Source organism: Culicoides brevitarsis, chromosome 1, assembly GCF_036172545.1.
Source record: "Culicoides brevitarsis isolate CSIRO-B50_1 chromosome 1, AGI_CSIRO_Cbre_v1, whole genome shotgun sequence".
Classification (NCBI taxonomy): domain Eukaryota; kingdom Metazoa; phylum Arthropoda; class Insecta; order Diptera; family Ceratopogonidae; genus Culicoides; species Culicoides brevitarsis.
In genome coordinates this window covers 36,127,131-36,150,158 of record NC_087085.1, presented here as the reverse complement: position 1 = coordinate 36,150,158, position 23,028 = coordinate 36,127,131, and the positions used below count along the sequence as shown (strand labels likewise).

Genomic DNA, 23,028 nt, shown 5'->3' with positions numbered 1-23,028 from the left:
TATAAAATAATAATATAAAAATTGACAATGTGTATAAAAAATACTGAAACTATATAATAATTACAACTTACTACAATTTATGTACATTTATAATTTTTCATGTGATTAGAATTGAAAAAACACACAAACATACATATATAACATAAAGTTAATGGAAAACAACATAAATAACAATAAATAATGGTTTTTGGCCATTATTTTAATGTAACTATTAAAAATGCAGGGTTACCATTAACATTAAATGTTTATATACTAAAAATGTGTTAATGTCTTTTTTTTATATATTTAAAAAAAAATTGATTCTATATTTTTTATAATCCAGAATTTTTATCAAAATATTTTTTGTTATCTAAAATTGTATATAAATTTATTTATTTTAATTAAAAATAATTAATTTAAAAAAATAAATGTTCATATGAAAATATAAATTTGTTAATAAGAAAAAAAAATGATTTTAATAGATAATATACCTTTATGAGTAAGAAACACTACGAAACTCGTAGTTTTAATTAGATTTGTTATACAACACAACAACAAATAATATTAATAATATTAGAAAACATTAGACATTATTTATACAGAAAAAAATAAATAAAACGTGATGCACGTATTTAACTTTACGAAAAAAAATATTAATAAATAATAAAATAATGAAAGAAAGGCTACTTGTTTAATAAAAAAAATATATATTAAATAATAATTTATAAAAAAAAATAATAATAATCATTCATTGATCTTTAGGCGAATTTCCTTCTGTTGCTGTTTGGGGCCATAATGAGAGACAGTTATATTATTAAAAAAATATTTTTTCGTAATTACTGCCTTTCATCTATGTTTGTAACACCGGAATTCGAACAAAGATCGATCAAAATAATTATTATTATTTAAAAAAAATTAAAATTTATCAAAAAAAAAAGTGATTATTATGAACAACTAACACTTTAAAAAAAATAAATTGTACATAATTAATATTATCATTAATAACAAAAAAAATAACAACAACAAAAATTAGAATGCATAGAGGATATGTAAGAAGTTCAATATGAAATTTTGTGATATTTTTTAAGGTATTACAATGATCAATATGATGATGATGATGAATAAAAAAACTTTTTAGTCTTAATTATTTATATATAATTAAAACAAAAAATATAAAAAATGAACTTTTAGACAAAAAAAAAATCTTATATAAAATTTTTCAGTTTTCAAAACTGTTTGTTGTGAATTTTATCTAACTTTATGAAAGATAAATGATAAGTTTGTAAGAATTTATTAATTGTAACTCTCTAGATTAATGCACTTACACAAACACGTTGTTAGCTAACTTTATGCTAAATGTTACTTTCGTTTACTCTACGTAAATATATATTAAATGCACTGCGTCAAGAATTATTATTAAGCTATTTTTAATAACAAAAAGGTCTATAAACTATACTATTTAAATTACAAACTATATATTTTATCTTTTATCAAAATTCTATCATATTTTTTTTAAATATTTTCATTTTTATTGAATTTAATACGTAACAAAACTCAATTAAAAACAAATTTGTTTGAGCTTTGACAAATATTAAAGAAAAAAACGAAGATCAGTTTTGAAAAATAAGAAAAAATATAATTAATGGTTGTGTTTTATATGAAATAAAAAATGAATGATGTTTCTAAAAAAAATGATATTGAACATGTAAACAGGTCCTTTCTGTAAAAAATATATATAAATCTATATGATGTTAAAAAAATCATGGAAAATGCAGCTTCGAATAGTGGAAACAAAATGAGATAACAACAAAATTAATATAAAATGGGAAAAAAAATTTATTAAATTTTTTAATTTAAAAATTATTTTATCCCAAATCCATCATAGATAAAGAAATTTCCAACATAATTCTTCGAAAATTCGGACAACTTAACAAATCAAAATCAAACATGAGCAAAAATTTCAAAATTAAACATAATATTTTTTTTTATTAATTAATTTTAATTTATTATTAATAATTAAAATAATTATTTTTAATAAATTAATTAATAAAATGATTAAAAATAATTATTTTTATTAATTAATAATAAAATTAAATTTTAATTAATTAATTATAAATATTACACAGCAAATACAATTTTTACAAAATAAAAATTTAATTTCAAAAATAAAATATAAAATAATAATAAATAAATAATTAACAGTAAAAAAAAATCAAAAAATAAATCGAAAGTTTCCAGAACAGGCACGAAATAACATGTAGGCACCTAATTTTTGTGATTTCTTTTGTAAAAAACTAACATATATAATTAATTAAGTTACGAGACAAGGTTGAAATTTTCTTGGGAAGTCTTCATAAAAATATCGTACATAAATCGGTTTCATTGAAGACGCATTGTTAAAGGAAAGTTAATTTCAACCGAATAAAAAAAAAATAGTATCAGACATAAAAAATAATAAAATAAAATAAAATATAGCTCAGATACAGTTAAAAACACACAAAAATGGTAGAGAATGAACCGCATGCATAACATATTTGACACTATATAAAAAAATAAATCAAGAGTGAGTTGTTCGAATATAAAAAACATCGTTGTTTTATTTATTTTGTAACATTTTTCTACAGCTAAAGTGGTTTGTATGTACAAAGAAGTCATCTTAACAGCTAAAAAAATAAATTATTTTGCGGAATAAGTTATGAATCAAAATAATTTTTGCTTTGAATTAGTTTCGGGTGTTTTCACGTATCCAATCCATGTATTCAGAAACGCGCGTGTAAACGCCTAAAATGAGAAAAAATATTTTTTTAGTCAAAAAAAATAATTTTTTAATGAAATTTTTTATTTACCTGGATATGATGGCTCTCCGCATTTATTTCCAAACGATACAATTCCAAGTTGGGTCCATCTTCCGTCGATTTCCATCATTAATGGACCTCCAGAGTCGCCCTATTTTACATAAAAATCATAAAATTTTGAATTTTTCGACAGAAATTGTTGATAAAAAATTACCTGACACGCGTCAACTCCTCCTTCGCTGTACCCGGCACAAAGAAAATTATCCGTAATCGGTTGGAAATACGCTCGATTACAGTCCTCATTGCGCCAAATTGGCAACAACGCTTGTCTTTGTACATTTGACTCTTTTCCGCCGTAATATGTGGTGCCCCATCCAACGACTGTAGCTCTTCTTCCGGGTAAACGAGCCTTTTTCAGAGTTGGTTGAGGAAGACACAGTGGGATAACGTATTTATTTTTGCGAACATTTTCTTCCAACACGAGAATGGCAATGTCGTTGTAGAAACCAACGCGGGAGAAACTCGGATGGGCCCGAACTTCCTTGACTTTTATCGTAATTGGAGCGGAATCTTCTTTGTCACTCAAGAGGTCGATGTCTCCAAGGCGCACAGTGAATTGATTGGCAGCGAAACTAAAAAGAAATTTTTTTAGGATGAGATTTTTGGTTAAAAATGTAACTTACGGTCTTTGACGAGAATCTCTCGTGCAATGAGCTGCTGTTAAAATGTACTTTTTGCCGATTAAACTTCCGCCGCACCAGAATTCAGTGCGTTTCGAGCCGTGTAAGAATATGGCAGCCATCCCTAAAAGAGAAAATTTTGTGAGTTTTTCAATTTTTGTCAAATTTGTTACTTTTTTATGAACGTAAGGATCTTAAGTCATTTCTTAAGTCTTAAGTTTTTTGAAAAATTTGATATTTTTTTTAGAAATTCGATAAATTAAAAAAAAAATTAAAGAAAGAGCTTAAAAAATTGTTATGAAAAACATTTTTGACTTGAAGACTTAATCTTTAACTTAAGTAAATGAACTCAAAAATTTTTGACTTAAACTTTTTAAGTTAAATTTATGTTTCAGAAATAGTAAAAATTTAAAAATCTTTGAGTTTTTTGATTATTTTTTTTGGAAAAAAATACAATTTTTTAAAAATATTAACGTAAAAAAATTTTTAAGTCAACTTAAGTGGCTTCAACTTAAGAATTTAAAAAAAACTTAAGAATTAAGTCAAATAATATTAACTTCTAAATTATTTTTAATTATAAGTAATAAAAATTGAATTAATTTTAAAAGTTTTGTAGCTCATATTGTTAATTTTTGAACAAATTTCTGTGAAAATATTCGATAATTCTTAAAATTTTCTTGACTTAAGATCTTACGTTCATAAAACTTAAGTTACGTCAAATACTTTAACTTTTTTTTTCAATACTTACAAGGCCATTCACCACTTTGAGCCTTCTTTCCGCCTACAATTCGACCCGAATTGACTTCCTGTTGCCCACAATCCTCGGGATCAACGAAATTTTCAAAACCACTTTGCACCAAAGACTGCGACGGCGACTGATTTTCGTTGCTAATTGTTTGAACGGGCACCAAAGGACGTCTCGAGGTCGGTTTCAGGATCAACGTTTGTCGTGTCGTCGTTCGATGCGGCGGTGCAGTTGTCAATTTTTGCGGTCTTTGAGTCACGGGATCCTCCGAAAGCTCATCCAAGGGACAACAAACACCGGGCACGAACAAACTTTTGAAGCAAAGTGATTCGCGGAGATGCGAAAGGTTCAATAACAGTCCCGGACAGTTACTTAAGTCTTCGCAACGACCTGGTTTGCCTGCTGGAGTCGTGCAACGATGTTCCCCTTCCTTTCCTTGCACGTCGGCATCGGCAGTTGCTTTCGTTTCGTTCGGCGACAAATACAAACTCGGATCGAAAAGTGCATTTTCTGACGGAACTTGATCGATTTTCGACTGACTCGTTTGTTTCTTTGGGTTTTTCCGTTTGGCTTTCTTCGTTGTGGTTTCCTCGACATCTTCGTCGTGATAATTGGCAATGGAATAAGTCGGTTTTTGTTGTACGGGTTGCAATTGTTGCGTCACGACGGGTTCTCGTTTGATGAACGGCTCGATTTTTTTCGTTAAGTTTTGCCCGAGGACGTTCGATGTGAGCGTAAGTATGGCATTTGGGACACTGTCGCTTGGCTTGACGTTGTTATTCGTGAGAGAAACGCTTTGACCGCGTGTCATGTTGACAATTAGGCGCCCGACAGTGTTGAGAGCTCCTAAAGTCTCGGATATTTTATTGAAGGCGGATGATGAAATTAAGCGCCCGTCACGATTGGGCTCTTCAGTTGTTGTTGTTTGAACAATGGATTCGCGACGGTTTGGGGGTTTTTTGTCTCCCGATGAAAACATGTTGCCGAATAAATTGCTGCCGAAATTGCTGATCATTTTTGGCACGGGAAATAATGAATCTGCAAAAGTCAAAATTAAAATTTTTTAAAATTAGTTTATAAAATTTAATTTAATATTTTTGTTCAAATTATCTAATTTAAAAAAAAAATAATAAAATTCATATTTTTTTTAATTGAAATATTTTTCAATTAAACATTTTATTTTTTTTTATATATATATTTTTGACTTGAATTTTTTTATTTAATGTTTACTTATTTTAATCTATTAAAATATATAATAATAAAAATAAATTTTAATACCTAAGAATTGATTCATTTATTTTTTTTTTTTTTTATAAAATTATATCATTAATATTTTTTTTTAATATTAAAAAATTAAATTAAACTCATTTTAAAATAAAATAAAATAAATAAAAACAAATAAGGAATTAAATTTTAAATTTCTTAACATTTCTTAATTAAACTTGTTTAACAATGTTTAAAATTTTTAATAATTAAAAAATATAAAATTTAATTTAAAAATATTAAAATTATAAAATTTAATTTAATATTTATTTAAAAGTTTAATTTAATCTAATAAGAGTTTTATTTAATTTAAATAAAATTAACAATTAATTATTTTTTTTATATATTTTTCTTAAAACATATATGTATTTTTATAAAATTAAATATTTTTTCATTTATCTCATAAAATAAATAAATTAATTAAATATGATAAATTATGTAGGTATTTAAAAAAAAAACCTTTTTTTATTTTTTTTTTCATTTAAAATAATTTAAAAATTTTATTTATGAATAATAATTTAAGAAATTTAATTTTAAAATTATTCTAAACGAAAAAATAATTTTAAAAAATGTCTTTTTCAATATTTAATATTTAAGGAGATTGGATTTAATTGATTTTTGTAAAATTATTAAAATTTAGTATTTAAATTAAAATCATTAATTAAAAAAAATTAATAATTTAATTTTTTTAATTTTTGTTTATTAAATAAGAATATTATTAAAAAATAATTTAAATAAAAAAAAAATGAAATTTAAAAAAAAAATTATAAAAACTTACCATCAGAATTCTCATTGGAATCACTTTCCTCCGAGTCATCATCATCCGACAAGAAAAACTGACTGCTACATTTTGAAACAATTGCAAGGAGAATCAACACTGCAACGAGAAAAAAAAACATAAAATTAATGCATCAGTGTCCCATTTCATTCACGTGATCTACAAAACGCAAAACCTACTAATAACAAACATTATATTATAATAATAATTTGTGTTAAGCATACAAACTCATGCACGTTATTAAGTAATAATTTACACAATTTATCATGAGTCATTCATCCGGGTGCTGCACGACGCAGAGGAAAGACATGTTTTTGTGGCTTTGCACACACATTCGATGATATTGCCGATGGTCCATATATGACATAAAGACATGCATGTGTAATACTTTGCTTATAACGTAATAGTATGCGATCGCACATCACTTTCACTATTAATGTTGTTTGTTGTGTGTTAATGAAAAAAAAAACGAGATTTTGTACGAAAAAACTGTCATTGAGCAAAAAAAAGTAATTTTATTTTATTTTGCTTGATTTTATTGAATTTTTTTTATTAAAATTAAATTAAGAATCGTAAAAAAGTTCAAAAGTTCATAAATAATAAAATTAATAATGATGATGAAAGCGGCCGGTAATTTTGTAATATTTAGACATGAATTCACCGGATAGTAGATTTAGTAGTGAGGGAGGTCAGTGTTTGACTCAATGAAGCTTTTTCTTGTCTGAAAATTATTTCAAAACAAAGATAATGAATCATTTTTAGCTAAAAAAAAAGTTTCAGGTGTGGTTAAAACAAAATAAGGCGTTATATGAGTGAAATTGAGTAAGTCGTTAAAACGAACGGCGTCGCGACGTCAAAATAATTTTTTAAGCTTTTAAATATTCACAAAATTTAACAATAAACGAAAATGATTATTTTTTTTTGTCTCAGTTGAGTGCAAGTAAAATTTTGAGAGGAAATGTAAATTGTTTGGTATCTAAAACGGGTCATTTGAATTAAATGGTCAATAAACGAGGGTTATTGTTGTTGCGAAATTGTTAATTTATGCAATTTAGTGTTAGATGATTCACATGGTAAAAATATCAAGTCTGTGAAGAAATCTAAAGTATTAAATGTAAAATTAAATTATTTTAATAGCACAATTTTAAGCTAAAATTTATTTAGTTTAAATGTAAATTAAGTTTTCTTTATAGGGCAGATAAAATTTATCGTCAATTTAGTTTATTTAAATTATAAATGTTAACAAATTAAAAATACAAAAAAAAATCTTAATAAAAAATATGCAAATTTTAAATATTTTTAAAAAGTTTTAATTTAATATTAAAATTTAATGAAATTATTATTTTTAAAAAAATTAAAAAATTCAAATCAATTTTTTAAGATTATTTAAAAAATTAAATTGCTAAAATTGCAACAAAACAAATATCAATTTTTCAAAATTTTTATCATATTTTATTTAAATATTATATTATACATATTAATTTTAAGTATTAATTTTATTTAAATTTTTAATTAATTTTTAAATTTTATTTTTTTTTAATTTTTTAATCATCTTAATTCAAACAATATAACATCATAAAAAATATACCTAATTATTCATAAATTTTTAAAGGATCAAAATTATTATGATAAAAAATTAAAAAAAATGATCCAAAAAGAAAAAGAAAAGTTAATAAAACAAAAAAGACGGAAATACCGGATTACAAAACGCACTTTTGTCAACATTTGAAGAAAATTGTTCAACATTGAAGTCATAATCGTAAAATTGCTTTATTCAAAGTTGAACAAAACTTCATGTTTGACAGATGCACTTGACTGACTTTAAAAAGCTACACGAAATTTTGTGTTTTTCCACTGTTTGCTGATGTTTTAAATTTTTTCTCACTATTTAATATTATTTTTTTTTTTTTTTATTAAAATTCTAATTTTTATCATTTCTATTTGTTTCAAAAAAATTAATAATTAATTAATAAATGAAATTAAGGTTTCAAGTTTATTTTAAATTATTTATTTATTTGTCTTACTAAAAATAACTGATTTTTTTAAATTTAATAAAAAATAATAAAAAATTTAAAAAAAAAATAATAAATTATATTAAATATTATTTTATATTATTATTATTTAAAATAAAACACAAAAAAAAAATAATTTAAAATATATTTTCTTAAAATTTAATTTTAATAAATTATTAGGAAATATTCGATCATAACATAACAAAATTATCACAAATAAAATAATTATTTATAAAAACTTAATAATTGCGCAAAATATATTTTATAATTTCCATTTAAATTTTTTTTGTAACATAAACTTGTAAATTTTAACACTTGTTAGGTCAAAGGACAATAATTAACATTTTATTTAAAAATAATTACAACTTTTGTCGTATGTTCATTTACACGTTTAATTTTAATTTTTTTTAATTATGTTAATGAAAGTAAAAGTAGGTACTACAATAAAGTAATTTTCCTGAAAAAAATAAATAAAAATACGAAAAAAATTAACTTTGGCGTTAAAATATAAACTATTCTGGTTAAAGACAACAAGCATCATAATTGCTTAATGGTAAACGATTTTACTTTCATTTTCATTTCCCCGTGTAAATATGCGTTTTTTTTCGTATTGTTTAAATTTATATCTACATATCTCTTCATCACATACACTCATATGTTTTGTATATTGTTCAATTTTATTATTTTATAACATCTCTCGCAAAAGAAGAAGAAGAAGTATATTATGAATGTTTAGTCGGCGTTAAATTTTTTTTTTATTTATTTTTATTTACGGAAGTATTTTTTTTCACGATTTTTTTTTATTTTTTTGATCAGTAGAAAAGAAAGTTGTTCTGAAGACCTTCAGACATGTAAAGTGTGGTGACATAATCTCTCCAAAAAAATAAAAACACGCAAAAAAAACGGACAATTGTCTCGCTTACCTTTGAATAGCCAGTAGTAGTTTAATCTCATTTTTTTTATATAATCTACTGCGCTTTTGATTCACTAAAATAAAAGTTTCACTTTCTTTTCATACAAATCTTATTATATTTGTTATTACACTTTACATAAGAAATATTACATCTGCATCACAATTGTTTGCTTATTGCTGCGGCTCATAATTTAATTGACGATTTGATTGAATTGCGATTATGCTTTCTTTTTTTTATTTATTTATTGTTTTTTCAATAATTTTTCATTGATTTATTTTTTTATCATTTTTTTCCACTAATTTTTAATTTTTTTACGGAAATTTGTCGTGCATAATTTTTTTTCGTGTAAAAAAAAATTTAAAAAAAATCCGATACTGTGATTTGATGTTGCACGACTTAAATTCACGTCTGTACTAAAGTTTATAATAATTTTTACAAGTCAATCCGAGTGATGTTAATGTAGCGCAGTGCCGCGTTGCATATTACCAATGTACATTATACGACACAGCAACGCGCGCGGAGACTATTTACACTCTTTTTGTGTTTCTTTGTTGGCTCGATACACGGAGTAGTGCTGTTCATTCACGACAACTGAAAAAAAAAATAAAAACACAGCAGAAGAAAGAGAGTGAAAGGCAGAGAATTGAAAACTTACCTACCTACCTGTCTTTTTTCCAAAAATATGTTAATACAAGTTGTGGGATGATGATCTACTCAAAAGGAACGGATTATTTTTTTTTAATTTTTATTTTTGGCTCGGAATTGACGAAAGCAGTCCTCTACCCCATCCAAAACCAGTTTGAGCCACTTTTTTCTTAAAAAAAAATAATTTCTAATTAAAAGTTACGAATTGTCACTCGTAACATCGTGTTCACCTCGAAAGTTGTTACAAGTGACTTTTTGTACAAAATTTTAAAAATTTCTTCGAAAATTGAAATTCAAGACATGTAAAAATCCCCAATGTCGAAACACAAAAAAGAAAAAAATTAAAAACTTGAAAAATTGCAAAATTGAAAACATCGAGGGATTCCCTGAATGACGTCATGTGAAACTTTAATTTATTCAGTCTGAATTGCTGCTGCGGAAAGTAACTTGCTACAAACAATACAAACCTGTATGTCTCAAGTTTATGCGTTTTACGTAACAGTTTTGTACATAATTTTTTTTCGTATGAGACTAGGTTGTAGTATTGTTGTCGCGTTTTTATTTATTTAGAAATTAATTTATTCGTTTGTGGGTAATTTGATGTACTTTAACCAGACACCTCCTCAGAAAGATTTAACATTGAATTTTTTTGTGTGGATTCTGAGAGTGAATCTGCGTTTTTTTTTGTGTGGTAAAGAAATAGAGGTCAATTTTTTCAAACTTATAAATTTTTGAAGAAAAATTGATTTCTTAGAAAATAATGATGAATAATTTTTGAAACCATTGAATAACCATTGAAATTGAAAAAAAAAATTTTTAAGAATTTTATTTTTTAATATTTGAATGTTTTTTATCATTTAAAAATGTTAATTAATTTTTTAGAATATTAAATAAATAATAAAATAATAAAAATTATTTAAATAAATTAAAAAATTATTTAATAAAAATAATTATTAGGTATATTAAAAACTAATCAAAAAAAATAAAAATTTTATATTTTAGTTTAATTTTTTTTTTCATTAATTTTCAATCAATTAAAATAAATAAAAAAAATATTGTGAAAAATTTTGAATAAAGAAATGTTTTTAACATGAAAACTAAACAAATTTTTTAAAATTTGTAGTTGAAGTAGTTAAACATTTGAAAGTAAGATATTAAATGTGATATAATTTTTTTTAAACCATTAAGATATCTTGATAAAATAATTATTTATGTTAATTAATAAATATAATAATTATATTAATAATTATTTATCATAATAAATGTTGAAACAAATATTTTTAAAGAATTGATCAGATTAAAAAAAAATAAATTAGAAGTAAATGTAAGTAAAGAACATTTTTTATTTATATTTTATTTTATTTAATTTTTTTTCTGATTAATAAAAAAATTAGTTTAATTTTGTTTTTTTTAAATTTTGAAACAATTAATTAATTTTCAATTCAAAAATTTAATAAATAGTTAATTTAATTTTTATTTAATTTAATTTAAATAATTTAATATGACTAATTTGATTAATAATATAAATAAAAAATAATCAAATTAAGATCGAAAAAAAATAAATAAAATTAAAATTAGGATTTTTTTATTAATTTATTGTAGTTACCTATTTTAAATGCGAAACAGAAACTTAAAAATTAAATGCAATAAAACACTCAAAATTTTAAACTTTAATTCATTTTATTATAATAATAATATTTAACTTTACATTTTTTTTATTAATTTATCTTTATAATCATCATCGTCAATACTATCTTAAAAATAGCAATTTTTATTAATATGTTTTATAATATTATTATTATTCATTTATTTTTACGCATGAACGCTTTTACTAAACTGCTCTTACATTTTTCAAGAAACACCAAGTTAACGTGGCGAAAAAAAATATTTCTCGATTTCAACTTATATTCCTTCAAAATGTATATATTTTTATATAGTTTTAGAAAAATCCCTATAATAGCCCTTATAGTTGATGATAAACATTAAATTTATTATTATTATTATTTTTTATATATTTTTATAATAATAAAAGTATTGGTTTTTTATTATTTTTTTGAAATCACAGTATTGCATCCAGAAATAATTTTTTTATACTGCTCCCTAAAAAATGTTTTTTTTTTAACAAAGCAAAAATTAATTATTAATATTATTTATTTGACGGAATTATTTTTAAAAAAATATTAACGTGCATTTTTTACAGTTATCCTAATTATTTTTTTTTTGTCTAATGCGTGTGACTAGAACTATACTATTTATTTTTTCAAACATTTTTTTGCTGAGCTTAGCTTTGTCATTAATTATTTTTATGATTATTTAGATTTTTTTCGGTTGTTTCTAATTTTTAATGCGTTCGTGTGTTTAAACATACCCGATTTTCATTAAAGTAATAATTCATTTATTTATATTTGTTGTGATTATGTTATAAAAGGACTAAAAAAATCACCTATCAACACAAATTTCAATTAAAAAAGGAAAAATTTATGCGAAAACTATGAGGTAATACCTAATTTTGGGAGAATTTCAGTATATTTCAATGTGTGTGTGTTTGTATTTACAAGATCATGTTTGATCGTCCGCGTGAAATCGGTGGCGATGGATTAAACTGATTACTATTTGGTATTGCTGGGACACCGATGCGACCTGCGGAACTGCCAGCGGATGTGCCGGCAGTGGGTTGCGCACGACGCCCGCTAGTTAGATTCGGTGCCGATCTATTTTGTCTACTCGAAATGAGAATATTTTCGTCGTCTGTTGTCTCGTCGACGGCACTCCGTTGAAAGGACCCACTCAAATTGGCATTCAAAAGATTATTTGAGGAGTGAGCACCGAAATTGATCGATGAGGAGGGAACGTGTTCGGGTGCGGATGTTGATGTGCCATCTTCTATTGTTACATCTTCGTTTGCGGGTTGTCTACGAAAGAGTCTGAAAAATATTTTTTTTTAGTTTTTGAATTTTTTTTTAATGAAAATTAATTTTACCTTTTGAATTTTTGCCATACGGAAATCGGTTCTGTTGAAATAATTGCTTGGTCATCCGAAACTGAGGCATCGAGCAATTCTAAAAATAAAAAATGTAAAAAATTATTTTTAACTTTTTTTTACTATTTAAACACACACTATTAAATTTTTATTAAAAAATATTTCAAAAATTCAGAAATTATTTAAGAATAAAATTATTAAAATATTTAAATAATAATTAAAAATAAAATAATTCATAAATTATTTTTTTAATATTTCAATATTATTTTTTAAATTTTTTTTCTAAGTATATTTTAATCTAAACAAATTTAATATTGAAAAATATTTTAATAAATAATTTATTATTAAAATTAATTAATTAAATTATTAAAATATCTAACAATAAAAAAAAATATTTTTTTTTTAATATTTTATTTAAAAATATTTTTTTAATATTTTATTTAAAAATATTTTTTTATTAATTTTTTTTTTTAATATTTTTTTTTAATTTTTTTAATTAAATATTTTTTTGAAGACTTACCGTCATCATCCGACATCGTTCCGCTATTCGATGGCCATTGCGAGACCGTAACGGAGCTCTGTCCCGGCGTATCTTCCTGCTGAAACGTTCCGTGGTCATTTTGCGAGTCATTTGACGTCAAGAGAGGAGTTGTATCGTCAGCATCTGACGAACTGGTATCACTTGAAGTGCGTCTCGGTCGTCTCTCGTTCCGCACATAGACTTTACGTTTGCACATGGGACAAACTCGTCTGTTTTTCGTCAACCACGGGTCGATACATTTGCAGTGATAAGCTAAAAATCACAATTTTTTTATCAGAAATTGCATTTTTTACGTTTTAAATATCAAATTACCATGCGAGCAAAGTAGCACTCTCAATTTCTCGCCATCCACGTAGTCCTCGAGACAAATCGCGCACGTGTCAAATTGATGCACGCCTCGCAAAAATTTGATTGTGGGAATTTTCTTGAGGAGACTTTTGGGAAGGCGATGTCGCGCTTGACGTCGACGTTCGCGGCAGCAGCGAACAACGGTGAACACGATCATCGTGATGAAGCACAAGCCAACGACGACTGTGAAGGGCAACAAGAGATGCGTGTTGATGTTGAATGGCGACTCGTTATTGATCAGAAGAGCAAAGTCTTCGTTCCATTGGTAGTTTTCGTTAATCATGCGTCCTGTGTGTTCTCCCACGAAAACGGCAGGAATCACGATGCCAACGTCGTTGTTGGCTGACATTGGCTCCAACTGTGAAAGAGAAAAAAATGTTTAAGGTAAAATTTGATTTTTTGAAATTTTTTATAATTTTTTGAAATTTATTTAATTTTTTGTTAGATTAATTTTTACTCAAAATTAAATATTTTGTAATGTAAAAAAAAAATATTTTTTACTATATTTTTATAAAATTTATATTTTTAAATTCTGTCCGCTCCAAATTTTTTTCGAACTTTTTGTCCCAAAAACTTTTTTTCAAAATGGGGGGGGCAAAAAAATAAAAAAAAAATTTTTGAAATACTTTTTCATATAAAATGACAAAATTCAAACAATTTTTGATCATTAATGAATATTTTAGTTGTTTTAATGGTCTATATTGAGATATAATAATTTAAAATTGATATAAGAGTATTCCAAGTTAAAAATTTCAACAAAAAAAATATTTCATAAAAAAACTGTCAAAAATTTTGAAAAATAATTTTTTTGAAAAAATTTTTAGAGAAGAAAATTCATGTATTATTAATTTTCGTTTTTCAATACAAAAATTCTTAAATATTAAAAATTTTTAAAAAATTTTTGAAAAATTCTTGAAAAACTATGAAAAAACACCAAAAAACTGTCAATTTTGATGAAATTTTTAACTTTTTTTTTTATTTTGCCCCATTGGATTTTCGACTTTTGAAATATGAGGCATGGGACAAAAAGTTCAAAAAAAAATTTGGAGCGGCCTTATTTTTTTTTTAAAATTTAATTAAATTAATTATTTAATTTTTTTTTTTCAATGGACTATTTCAAGCTTAAAAAAAATTAAATAATTTTAATAATTTTTCTTATATTTACTATTTAATTATTTTTGTATTTATTTTTTTACTGTTTATTGTTTTTAAATTAGTTTTATAACTATTTTTTTAAATTTTTATTAAAAATATTTTAAATTTAATTTTTTTCTTGAAAATTTCGTGTGTTTTGCGTAACATATATTATTGAGATTAAAAAGAAAAATTAATAAAAATGTTTTAACTAAAAATAAATCATCAATATAATAAATAAAAAAAATTATAATTAAAATAGAAATATAAAAAAAAATTAAAAAAAAATCAAAATTAGTAACTTTTTTAAAAATATTTTCAAATTATAAAATAAATTCAGTGTGATTTTCAAAAAAATATTCTTAATCTAATCTTTTTTTTCAATAATTTTTCCTTATCTCACCTCATTACTGCCAACATTATGCACGATTACGGCATCATAGCCCGCTGCTTGTGCATTTCGCACCTTTGCCTCGAAGGAACAATTGTATCTGGCAACGACGACGCACCATTGCAAGTGTCTCACGGAGATATTATTTGGCGGCGGTGTGATTTTCGAGCAACCATTCTCTGGATATCCCTTAATGGCGAGACATCGAAGCCCGCTTGCCGGGATTTCGTCACCGAATCGTGCAGGTGCATCGGGAAACTCTTCAATTATCTAAAAAAAATATTTTTTCATTATTTCAAAGATAAAGTTTCAAGGTAAAAAATAGTTCTTACCGTACTGGTTGACTGTGTAAACACCAGAATGTCACATTTAACGGGACTGATGTTGGAATACACAAAAATAATTATGACAAGAACTGTGTAGAATGGCCACATTTTAATGAGTCACGTTTGCGGATCCGCGATAACTTGCGCGACGGACGAAATTTACATAAAAAACACACAGTTTTTGTTGTTGTTGTATTTACATGAAAATGTCAAATGAGTAAAATTTGGTTGGAAGGTCATAGTTTCTTCCGCCAGTTCCGTTTGTGAAGATTTTTGCACTCCGAATCACTCTACGCTACGACGATGACAGCGAACTAAATTGTAATCTCCGTGCTGAAAGTGGAAAAAAATGCATGAAAACGAGACTTTGATATCATAATTAATTGCGTCATAAATAATTGATGTCACTTCAGGCGATTTCTTCCGTCTATCGTGACTTTATGGCGATGGGTTAAATGCGAAATGGACAATTTTAATTAAAAAATACGAGGAACCTGCATCACTGCGCGACCTTGGTTACTCCCCGACGACTATTGCTTTGTTTTGTTTTTCCTTCTACGGGTTTCCCATTACACTACTGCACGAAATTTAATACTTTTTTAGCGAAGAACCTGTGAAATTCCTGCTTAAAATGCTTTTTGTCAGCAAGAAAGTGCTTGTGAGAATTTAAAAAGAGACCAAAAGAGCTCCAAAAGTGGTTTGTTTTGATTTTTGTATGTTTTCTTTTGCGTTTTTATGGTTCTACGATCGAAAATGGCCTCTCATTGTTCAAATTTTTTACTTAAATTCAATTTTTTACGATATTCCGGAAGAAATTTCACGAGAATCAGGCAGTTCACGAAACTGTGAGGTCGAAATTTGCGAGTAATTGATAGAATTTTGCTCACCAAAGACTGTAATCAGCTAAAAACACTATTTAATTTTGGATTTTTGTCTCACCAAAAACTTGTTTTTTTTTTATTTTGGTCCGAATTCGACTGAAAAGCTGTCGTGAATTATCCAAAAGGCAATTTTATCACTTTCATTCGTCTCACACAGAATTTTATTTTGAACGGGACGTTGGAAGGAAACCATTTTTCGTATTTTAAGACAATATTTATTCAAAAAAATACGAAAAATAAACAAAAAATCTAAAATTAATTAATTTTTGGGGGCAGTTCGTGCTCGGTAGCGTTTCGCACGTTGAGCTGAAAGTTGTGCCATCGATACGGGCGGCGGAATTGATGCATTAATGACACTCGTATCGGAATCGCTATCAATTACAATCACATCATCGTCCTTTGGAATGGGTTTTGTTACTTTCGCTGCTCGTTCGCTGACACTTTTTGTGATAGTCTTTGGTTTAATTGCCGCTTTTCTCGCTGTTGCAGTCGATTTTGGGGTTTCCTTAACTTTTTCCGACGAGCCGTTAACAGTTTCAACGGGCGAACTTAAGGTCGGTGAGAATTTGAGTTGTTTTTTCATCAGAGCAGGACGTTTTGCTGAACTATCGTTCTCTTTGTTGATGATTCGAGTACTTCGTTTGACGGCAGACGAGGGTTTTGTGGATGCTTTTGCGGCAGATTCTGATGCGCTCTTCTTCAGAGTTGCTGTTCTCGATGATGCTGCGCGTTTTTGGGCGGATCTTTTGATCATTTCCAAGTCAATACTGAGTTCGGTGACACTCGGTGACTCCAAAGTGTCTTTTTTCTTGGAGAAAAATAGGCGTTTCTTCTGTGCCGGAGACATTTTTGCACTTTTTGGACCATCAACAAAGATCGGAATGGATTTTGTTGATTTGATGGTGCTTGGAGCGGCGATTTTCGTTGCAACTTTAGCAGGAATCACGGGAGTTAAGTGAATTTGGACATCTTCATCTACCACAAATGACTCGAATGAACGGAATTTCTTTTGGTTTTCCGTTCCAGAAGTCTCTTTTTTGATCAAATCCTTCGTAATTGCGAGTGTCAAATTGCATTCTTCGATTGTCGCGACATTTTCACACAAATTCAAGTCCAGCAAGTCTTTCAGCGAGCCAGAAATGTGTTCCAAAGTGTCATATTTCTTCATTGCCATCAAACATTGACACATGTGCAAGTGCGTGTACAAAGAATAAACCACAAAGTTCTTCACCAAAGTCTCATCGTTGTTTTCGAACACGCAATTTTTCAGTGTCATCCAATATTCGACTGCTTTTTCGTAAAATTGATAAGCCATCGTGTAATTTGCATTCAAATAGAGCATCCGCGCGTAAAAACATCCCAAAATAAATGCAAAGACCTTCACTTGAGGCACGCAGCAGTAGATGCACTTGCATTTCCAGTCGTGTTGAATCATGTATTTGGCAAAGTCAGACAAGGGAACATCAACGGGAGGCGACATGATGTAAGGCGGCGGCGAATAATTGGCTTCACGACGCACAACGGTGCCCATTAACTCAGAATTTTCAGTCCAGATTGTGGTTGAAGGCTTTTTCACGGGCGTTACTTCGACAAGAGACTTTTTCGAGATGCGGGTTGGCTCATTGCCGAGCATTTGATCCATGCGGGAAAGGTGAGTCTGTGGAAAGAAAGAAGTTGAAATTAAAAAATTGTCTTTAAAAGAGAAATTTTTACTCAAATATTAATTTCTAAAAAAAAAAATTGATTTTTGAAAAAAAAATTATTTAGAAATCAATTTTTAAGAAATATTTTTAGCTAAAATTCGTTTTTGAAATAATTTTTTTTGTCATGAAACTGATTTTTTAAGAATTTTTTACGCAAGAAATTAAGTTTTTAAAAAATTTTACAGAAACAAAAAATATTTTTAAGAATTTTTTCCAAAAAAATTAATTTTTGAGAGAAATTTTCAACAAAAAATTATTTTTAAGTTAATAGTTTTCTCAGAAATTTATTTTTAAATGATTTTTTTTTCGAAAAATGACTTCTGAAAAATAAAATTAACTGAAAATCAATTTTTTGAGAAAAATTTTACAAAAAAAATAATTTTTAAGAAATTCTTGCTCAAAAATCGGATTTTCGTACAAAAATTTTCCTAAAAAATCAATTTATGAGTAAGTTTTTCATAAAATTCTTACCTCAACTTCTCCCAAATTTTCAGAAATCATATTCATGTTGGTCAATGTGAGATAAACTTGAAGACATCGCAAGAAAAGTCCCTTCTTAACAGCAATCTTAAATACCAATATCACATAAGACTCCAAAACTTTCGTGTCATTCCGCGCAATTTGATGCCACACCAAATATTCGATCATTTTGAACATCAAATTTGGCATGTAAACATGAAATTCGTCCTTGTACTCGACCATGTCGTTCACTTCTTGCAAAATCAGGAACAAAAACACCATCGACGACAAATCCGAAGATGGCGGATGGTACTCGAGCAACATTTTCTGATGCAGCATGTAAAACTTGAATCGCAAAATCTTGAAATACGATTCGTATTTTTTGTTTTCGCACGTGTGAAGTGGTTCTTGCAAGAATTCGAGCAGTTCAATGGCCTTCGAGCAACTTCCTTCGGCGATGTAGTATGAGGCGAGACTCAAATATGCCGCATAGATGTATCCTTGTTTGTAAAGTGCCATGTTCGTGTTGGAGTTCATGAGTTTTTCCAGCAGTTCGGTGAGTTCTTGTGTCATTTTTGGCACCGATGGTTCGCGTTTCGACAATTTTTTGAATTGTTCGAGGTTTTCGACGAAATGCGTGAGACTTAAAACGAGTCCGATGTCATCTTGTTTGGCTTTTGCGATGGTATAGGCGAGATATTGTGCCTCCATTGCTTGATAAAAGAGTCCTCGTTGCTCGTAATGAACGGAAATTGTGTCGCAAAATCGTCGAATTTTCACGCAAGAGTACAAATCTTCCAACGGTTTGTAATTGTCACGAGCTGCGATCTTCAATCCCATCTGAAAATGCTCAAAAGCCTCATGGAGCAACTTCAAAAAGGGTCTTTCGAGCTCAAGTTGGATCATTTTGAAGTTATTTGGCGTTTCTTCGGTCACGCCGTTGTTCTGGAAAAATTTCACATCTTTTAACGTCTCGCGGCTTGCATTGTAGGAACTCGTGTATTTTCGCATCGCAATTAATCCCAAAATAATTTCCGCTTTCATGGTCTTCGGTTGGATCTTTTTCAGTTGAGTCTCGATTTTTTCGATTAATTTCACGTCAATTTTCTGATGTTGCTCGTACTCAAAGAGGAACAAGGCGTGTCCTTGTATCACGGGATCCTTGATGAGCTCGCATAAAGTGTTGAATAAATCCACATTTCTCGCGTAATTTCGGGAAAAATTGAAAATTGCTTCCATTTCCAGCAAAATTATCTCGTGAAGTTCAAATTTGGGAATTTCTAGGTTGAAATCGTTTTCCGTCACAGCCTTTTCCAAGATTTGTAAGACACTGAGATTTTCAAATTCCGGTAAATTTTCACGTCTTTTGATAACGACATCCGTACGAGACTTTTTGGCAGAGTGGTTTGACTCAAAGAGGATTTGTAAAGATGAGACTTGTATGTGCTCTTTTTCGAACTCGGTGAAATTGTAAATTTTCGAGTACAAGGCTAAGATGTATTTTGGTGTCAAATTCTTGAAGGTACGGTTTTTTGAGTATTTTTTGAATAATTCTGCCATTTTGACTTTGTACTTTGTGTAAATTGGTTTTTCTGTAAAAAAAATTAAATTAATTTAATTAAAATTTTAATTCAAAATTAAATTTTAACAAAAAAAAAATTATTAAGTATTACATAATATAATATTTTTTAAAAAATAAATAAAAATTATTTAATAAGAAAACTTAAAATTAAAAATTTATTTAAAAAAAAATAAAATTTAAAATTTTTTAAATTAAATTAAAAATTATTTTTAAAAAAAAATTAAAAAGATAATTTTAAAATACTTTTGTAAAAAAAAATGTTTGAAGAAAAATTTTATTAAATTATTATTTTTCATTTTTTAATGTAAAAATAAAAAAATGCTTAATATTTAATTTCTTTATTTCATTTAATTTAATTTTTTTATTTAATTTAATTTAATTATTATTTTTTGATTTTTTATTTATTTTTTTAAATAAAAAAAAATAATTTTTTTAAATCTTTTAAAATTTGATATTTTTTTTTAAATTCGAGTATCAAAAATAAAAATTTATTTTTGAGTATTTTTTTAAAGGATGAAAATCGTAAATTTTTAAGCAAAATTTAAAATTTATGTTTGCCAAAAATATTAAAAAAAATTTTTTTTTTTTTTCAAAAAATGAAAAAAAAAAATTAAATTAAATATTAAAAATTCTTACCAAATATTTGATCACATGTCACCATCGAAAAAACCCGCGTCAGAGTCTGTTCAATCATCCTCTCCTTACTACTACATTTCAGTCCATCTGCCGTCATGAGCTTGTAATCCAGCAATCCCACAAGATTTGCCGCCAATTCCGCATTCACTTCCCATCGCTTCGCATAATTCTCAAACGTATTCACGGCAATTCCAATTAACGCATCCGCCACGTGTCGTTTTGTGTTTTTGCACTCGGTACAATACCCGCGATCTGTCTCGCTATCACAATACATGAGAACTTTAATGAGATTCATCGTAAACTTGAACATGTACATAAGTCCCTCAGCATCAAACTCTGTCGTCAAAGCATCAAAAATCGGCTTCAGACACTTTGCAACGATCAAACAACTCTCGATCATGACGGGCGTCGTAATTAGCGACTTTGATTCCAGCAGAATTTCCATCAAACTGTTCGCCACGTAGCTGAAATTCATGATTGTCGGTTCAATGTTCAACTTGCAAAATTCCTTCATGAATTTAATGACTCGTAATTTTGGGATTTTTGGTTCCAGCAGCTCGAGAATCTCGTAATCGAAGGATTTGAAGACCTCGGCGTCGATTTTCGCGAGATTTAAAGCAGTTATGATGAATTTTGGCACGGAATTATTGACCAAGGCTTTTTGTGTGGCTTCGTTTAGACGAATTTCGTGCGAAAGGATCAGTTTTAAGACGTTCTTTAGGATGACTGAACCTCCTTTGACACTCGCCAAGGCAGGACCCCAATTCGGTGTTGGTCCGATGAACTTATCAAGCATTTTGAGATACTTTTCAGAGTCAGCAAACTTTAGTACAAGCTTCACATTACCTTCTACGATGCATTTTAGGGTATCATTTGCTCCCAGACCTCCTTTAAAATGAAAGAAAATCCATTGCTGGACGATTGTCATGACAAAATCAATGTTATCGGAGGTCATTTCTGTGATTTGAGTCGCATCCAGGATGAATTCTGTTGCCAAATGTTGCCCAAGTTCATAATTTTTCTAAAAAAAAAATATTTTTTATTAAAAATTTTGAAAAAATTAATAAAAATTTAATATTTACAGCTTTATCCAGCTCCAAAGTCTTATTAAACATGATAGGCAAGAAGTAAGATAAAGCGTAACTCGGCGAATTTTGTGCCAAATATTTCAAAATTTCAACCAGGTCCGTGGCGTTCTCCAGCGAAAAGTGTTTGATGAGCACCTGAAAGGTTTTTCGCGTAAAATTCGATAAAACTGCTTCATTATCGCCAATTTTCTTGATAAATCGTTCAATTTCGGGCTTCACATCGGCTAAATTTGATTTTTGCACCGCAACTTCCCATCGTTCGATGCATTTTTTGGTCGATTCTCCCATCGCAACTACTTTTGACGCATTTATTGTCACAAAAACGGGACTTTTCACGTTTTTCACGAACACGGGACTAAAATGGGCTTTTACAGTACAAAAAATTGATGAAAAATCAGGAAATTCAGGTAAATTTTGTGATGAAATTCGTTGTTTATTTGATTTAACCGCTTTTTCGGTGACAGATGTCAACGTAGATGCCCATGTCAAAAATTTTTGTTAGACGTCACAATTTTTACCGATTTTTTTTGCTTCTGTATTTTTTTATTTTCACATATTTTAATATTAAAATAGCGAGTTAAGGTGCTAATATCTGTACAAATGTAACGTTAAGCAACACTTTTACCACGAACACACATTAATTTTAGTGCAAAACGATGGGAAATAAGGTAAATGAGCAAAATATCTCCACACCATCTTCACAATGGAAGTGTAAACAAAAATTCTATTCTGCGATATTATTCCACAAATGAGATTTTTCGCTACTTGCGGAGCCATCAACAGGTCCAAAGTCACAATTATTGGAAAAATCATCGAAAAATAAATCGTAAAAAGTATTTCCAACGTTTGAATGAAGCCAAAAACTGCTAAAATTTACCAAAAATTTGATTGCGTACGCCATTACTTCACAAATAACCAAAAAATTGTCGAAATTTTTACCTGAGTGGCTTAGAAATATTTTTTTTTCTTCTCGTAAAAATTAACATAAAAATTTCCTGCCCCAAGATAAGAATTATTTTTAATCTTTTTGTAAAAAAAATAATTTTTTTACTAATTTTTTGTATTTTTTTTTTCTTTAGCTACAACCCAGCTCTGGCAGCAAGCTCATCTCGCATATAGGAAACTCATGTGGCAATCATCCAAAAATG

The 23,028-nt window shown here is 27.5% G+C and overlaps 2 protein-coding genes across 2 annotated transcripts; both read right to left on the bottom strand.

Moving 5' to 3' along the window:
• Nucleotides 1–2,701: 2,701 nt before the first annotated feature.
• Nucleotides 2,702–6,432, bottom strand: LOC134837746 (proclotting enzyme). Its single transcript, XM_063853133.1, has 7 exons — nt 6,420–6,432; nt 6,241–6,339; nt 4,203–5,237; nt 3,458–3,578; nt 2,989–3,406; nt 2,826–2,925; nt 2,702–2,760 (listed from the first exon to the last, which is right to left on the bottom strand). Exons 1-7 carry the CDS (start codon nt 6,430–6,432, stop codon nt 2,702–2,704), a joined length of 1,845 nt encoding a protein of 614 aa, XP_063709203.1.
• A 5,474-nt stretch (nt 6,433–11,906) lies between these two features.
• On the bottom strand, nt 11,907–22,299 carry LOC134837745 (uncharacterized). The gene is made up of 10 exons (XM_063853132.1): nt 21,875–22,299; nt 20,793–21,813; nt 18,587–20,166; nt 16,676–18,069; nt 15,538–15,583; nt 15,218–15,475; nt 13,645–14,038; nt 13,312–13,584; nt 12,792–12,870; nt 11,907–12,735 (listed from the first exon to the last, which is right to left on the bottom strand). The coding sequence occupies exons 1-10, from the start codon at nt 22,166–22,168 to the stop codon at nt 12,363–12,365; spliced, it is 5,712 nt and encodes a 1,903-aa protein (XP_063709202.1). The 5' UTR covers nt 22,169–22,299; the 3' UTR covers nt 11,907–12,362.
• Between the last annotated feature and the right edge of the window lie 729 nt (nt 22,300–23,028).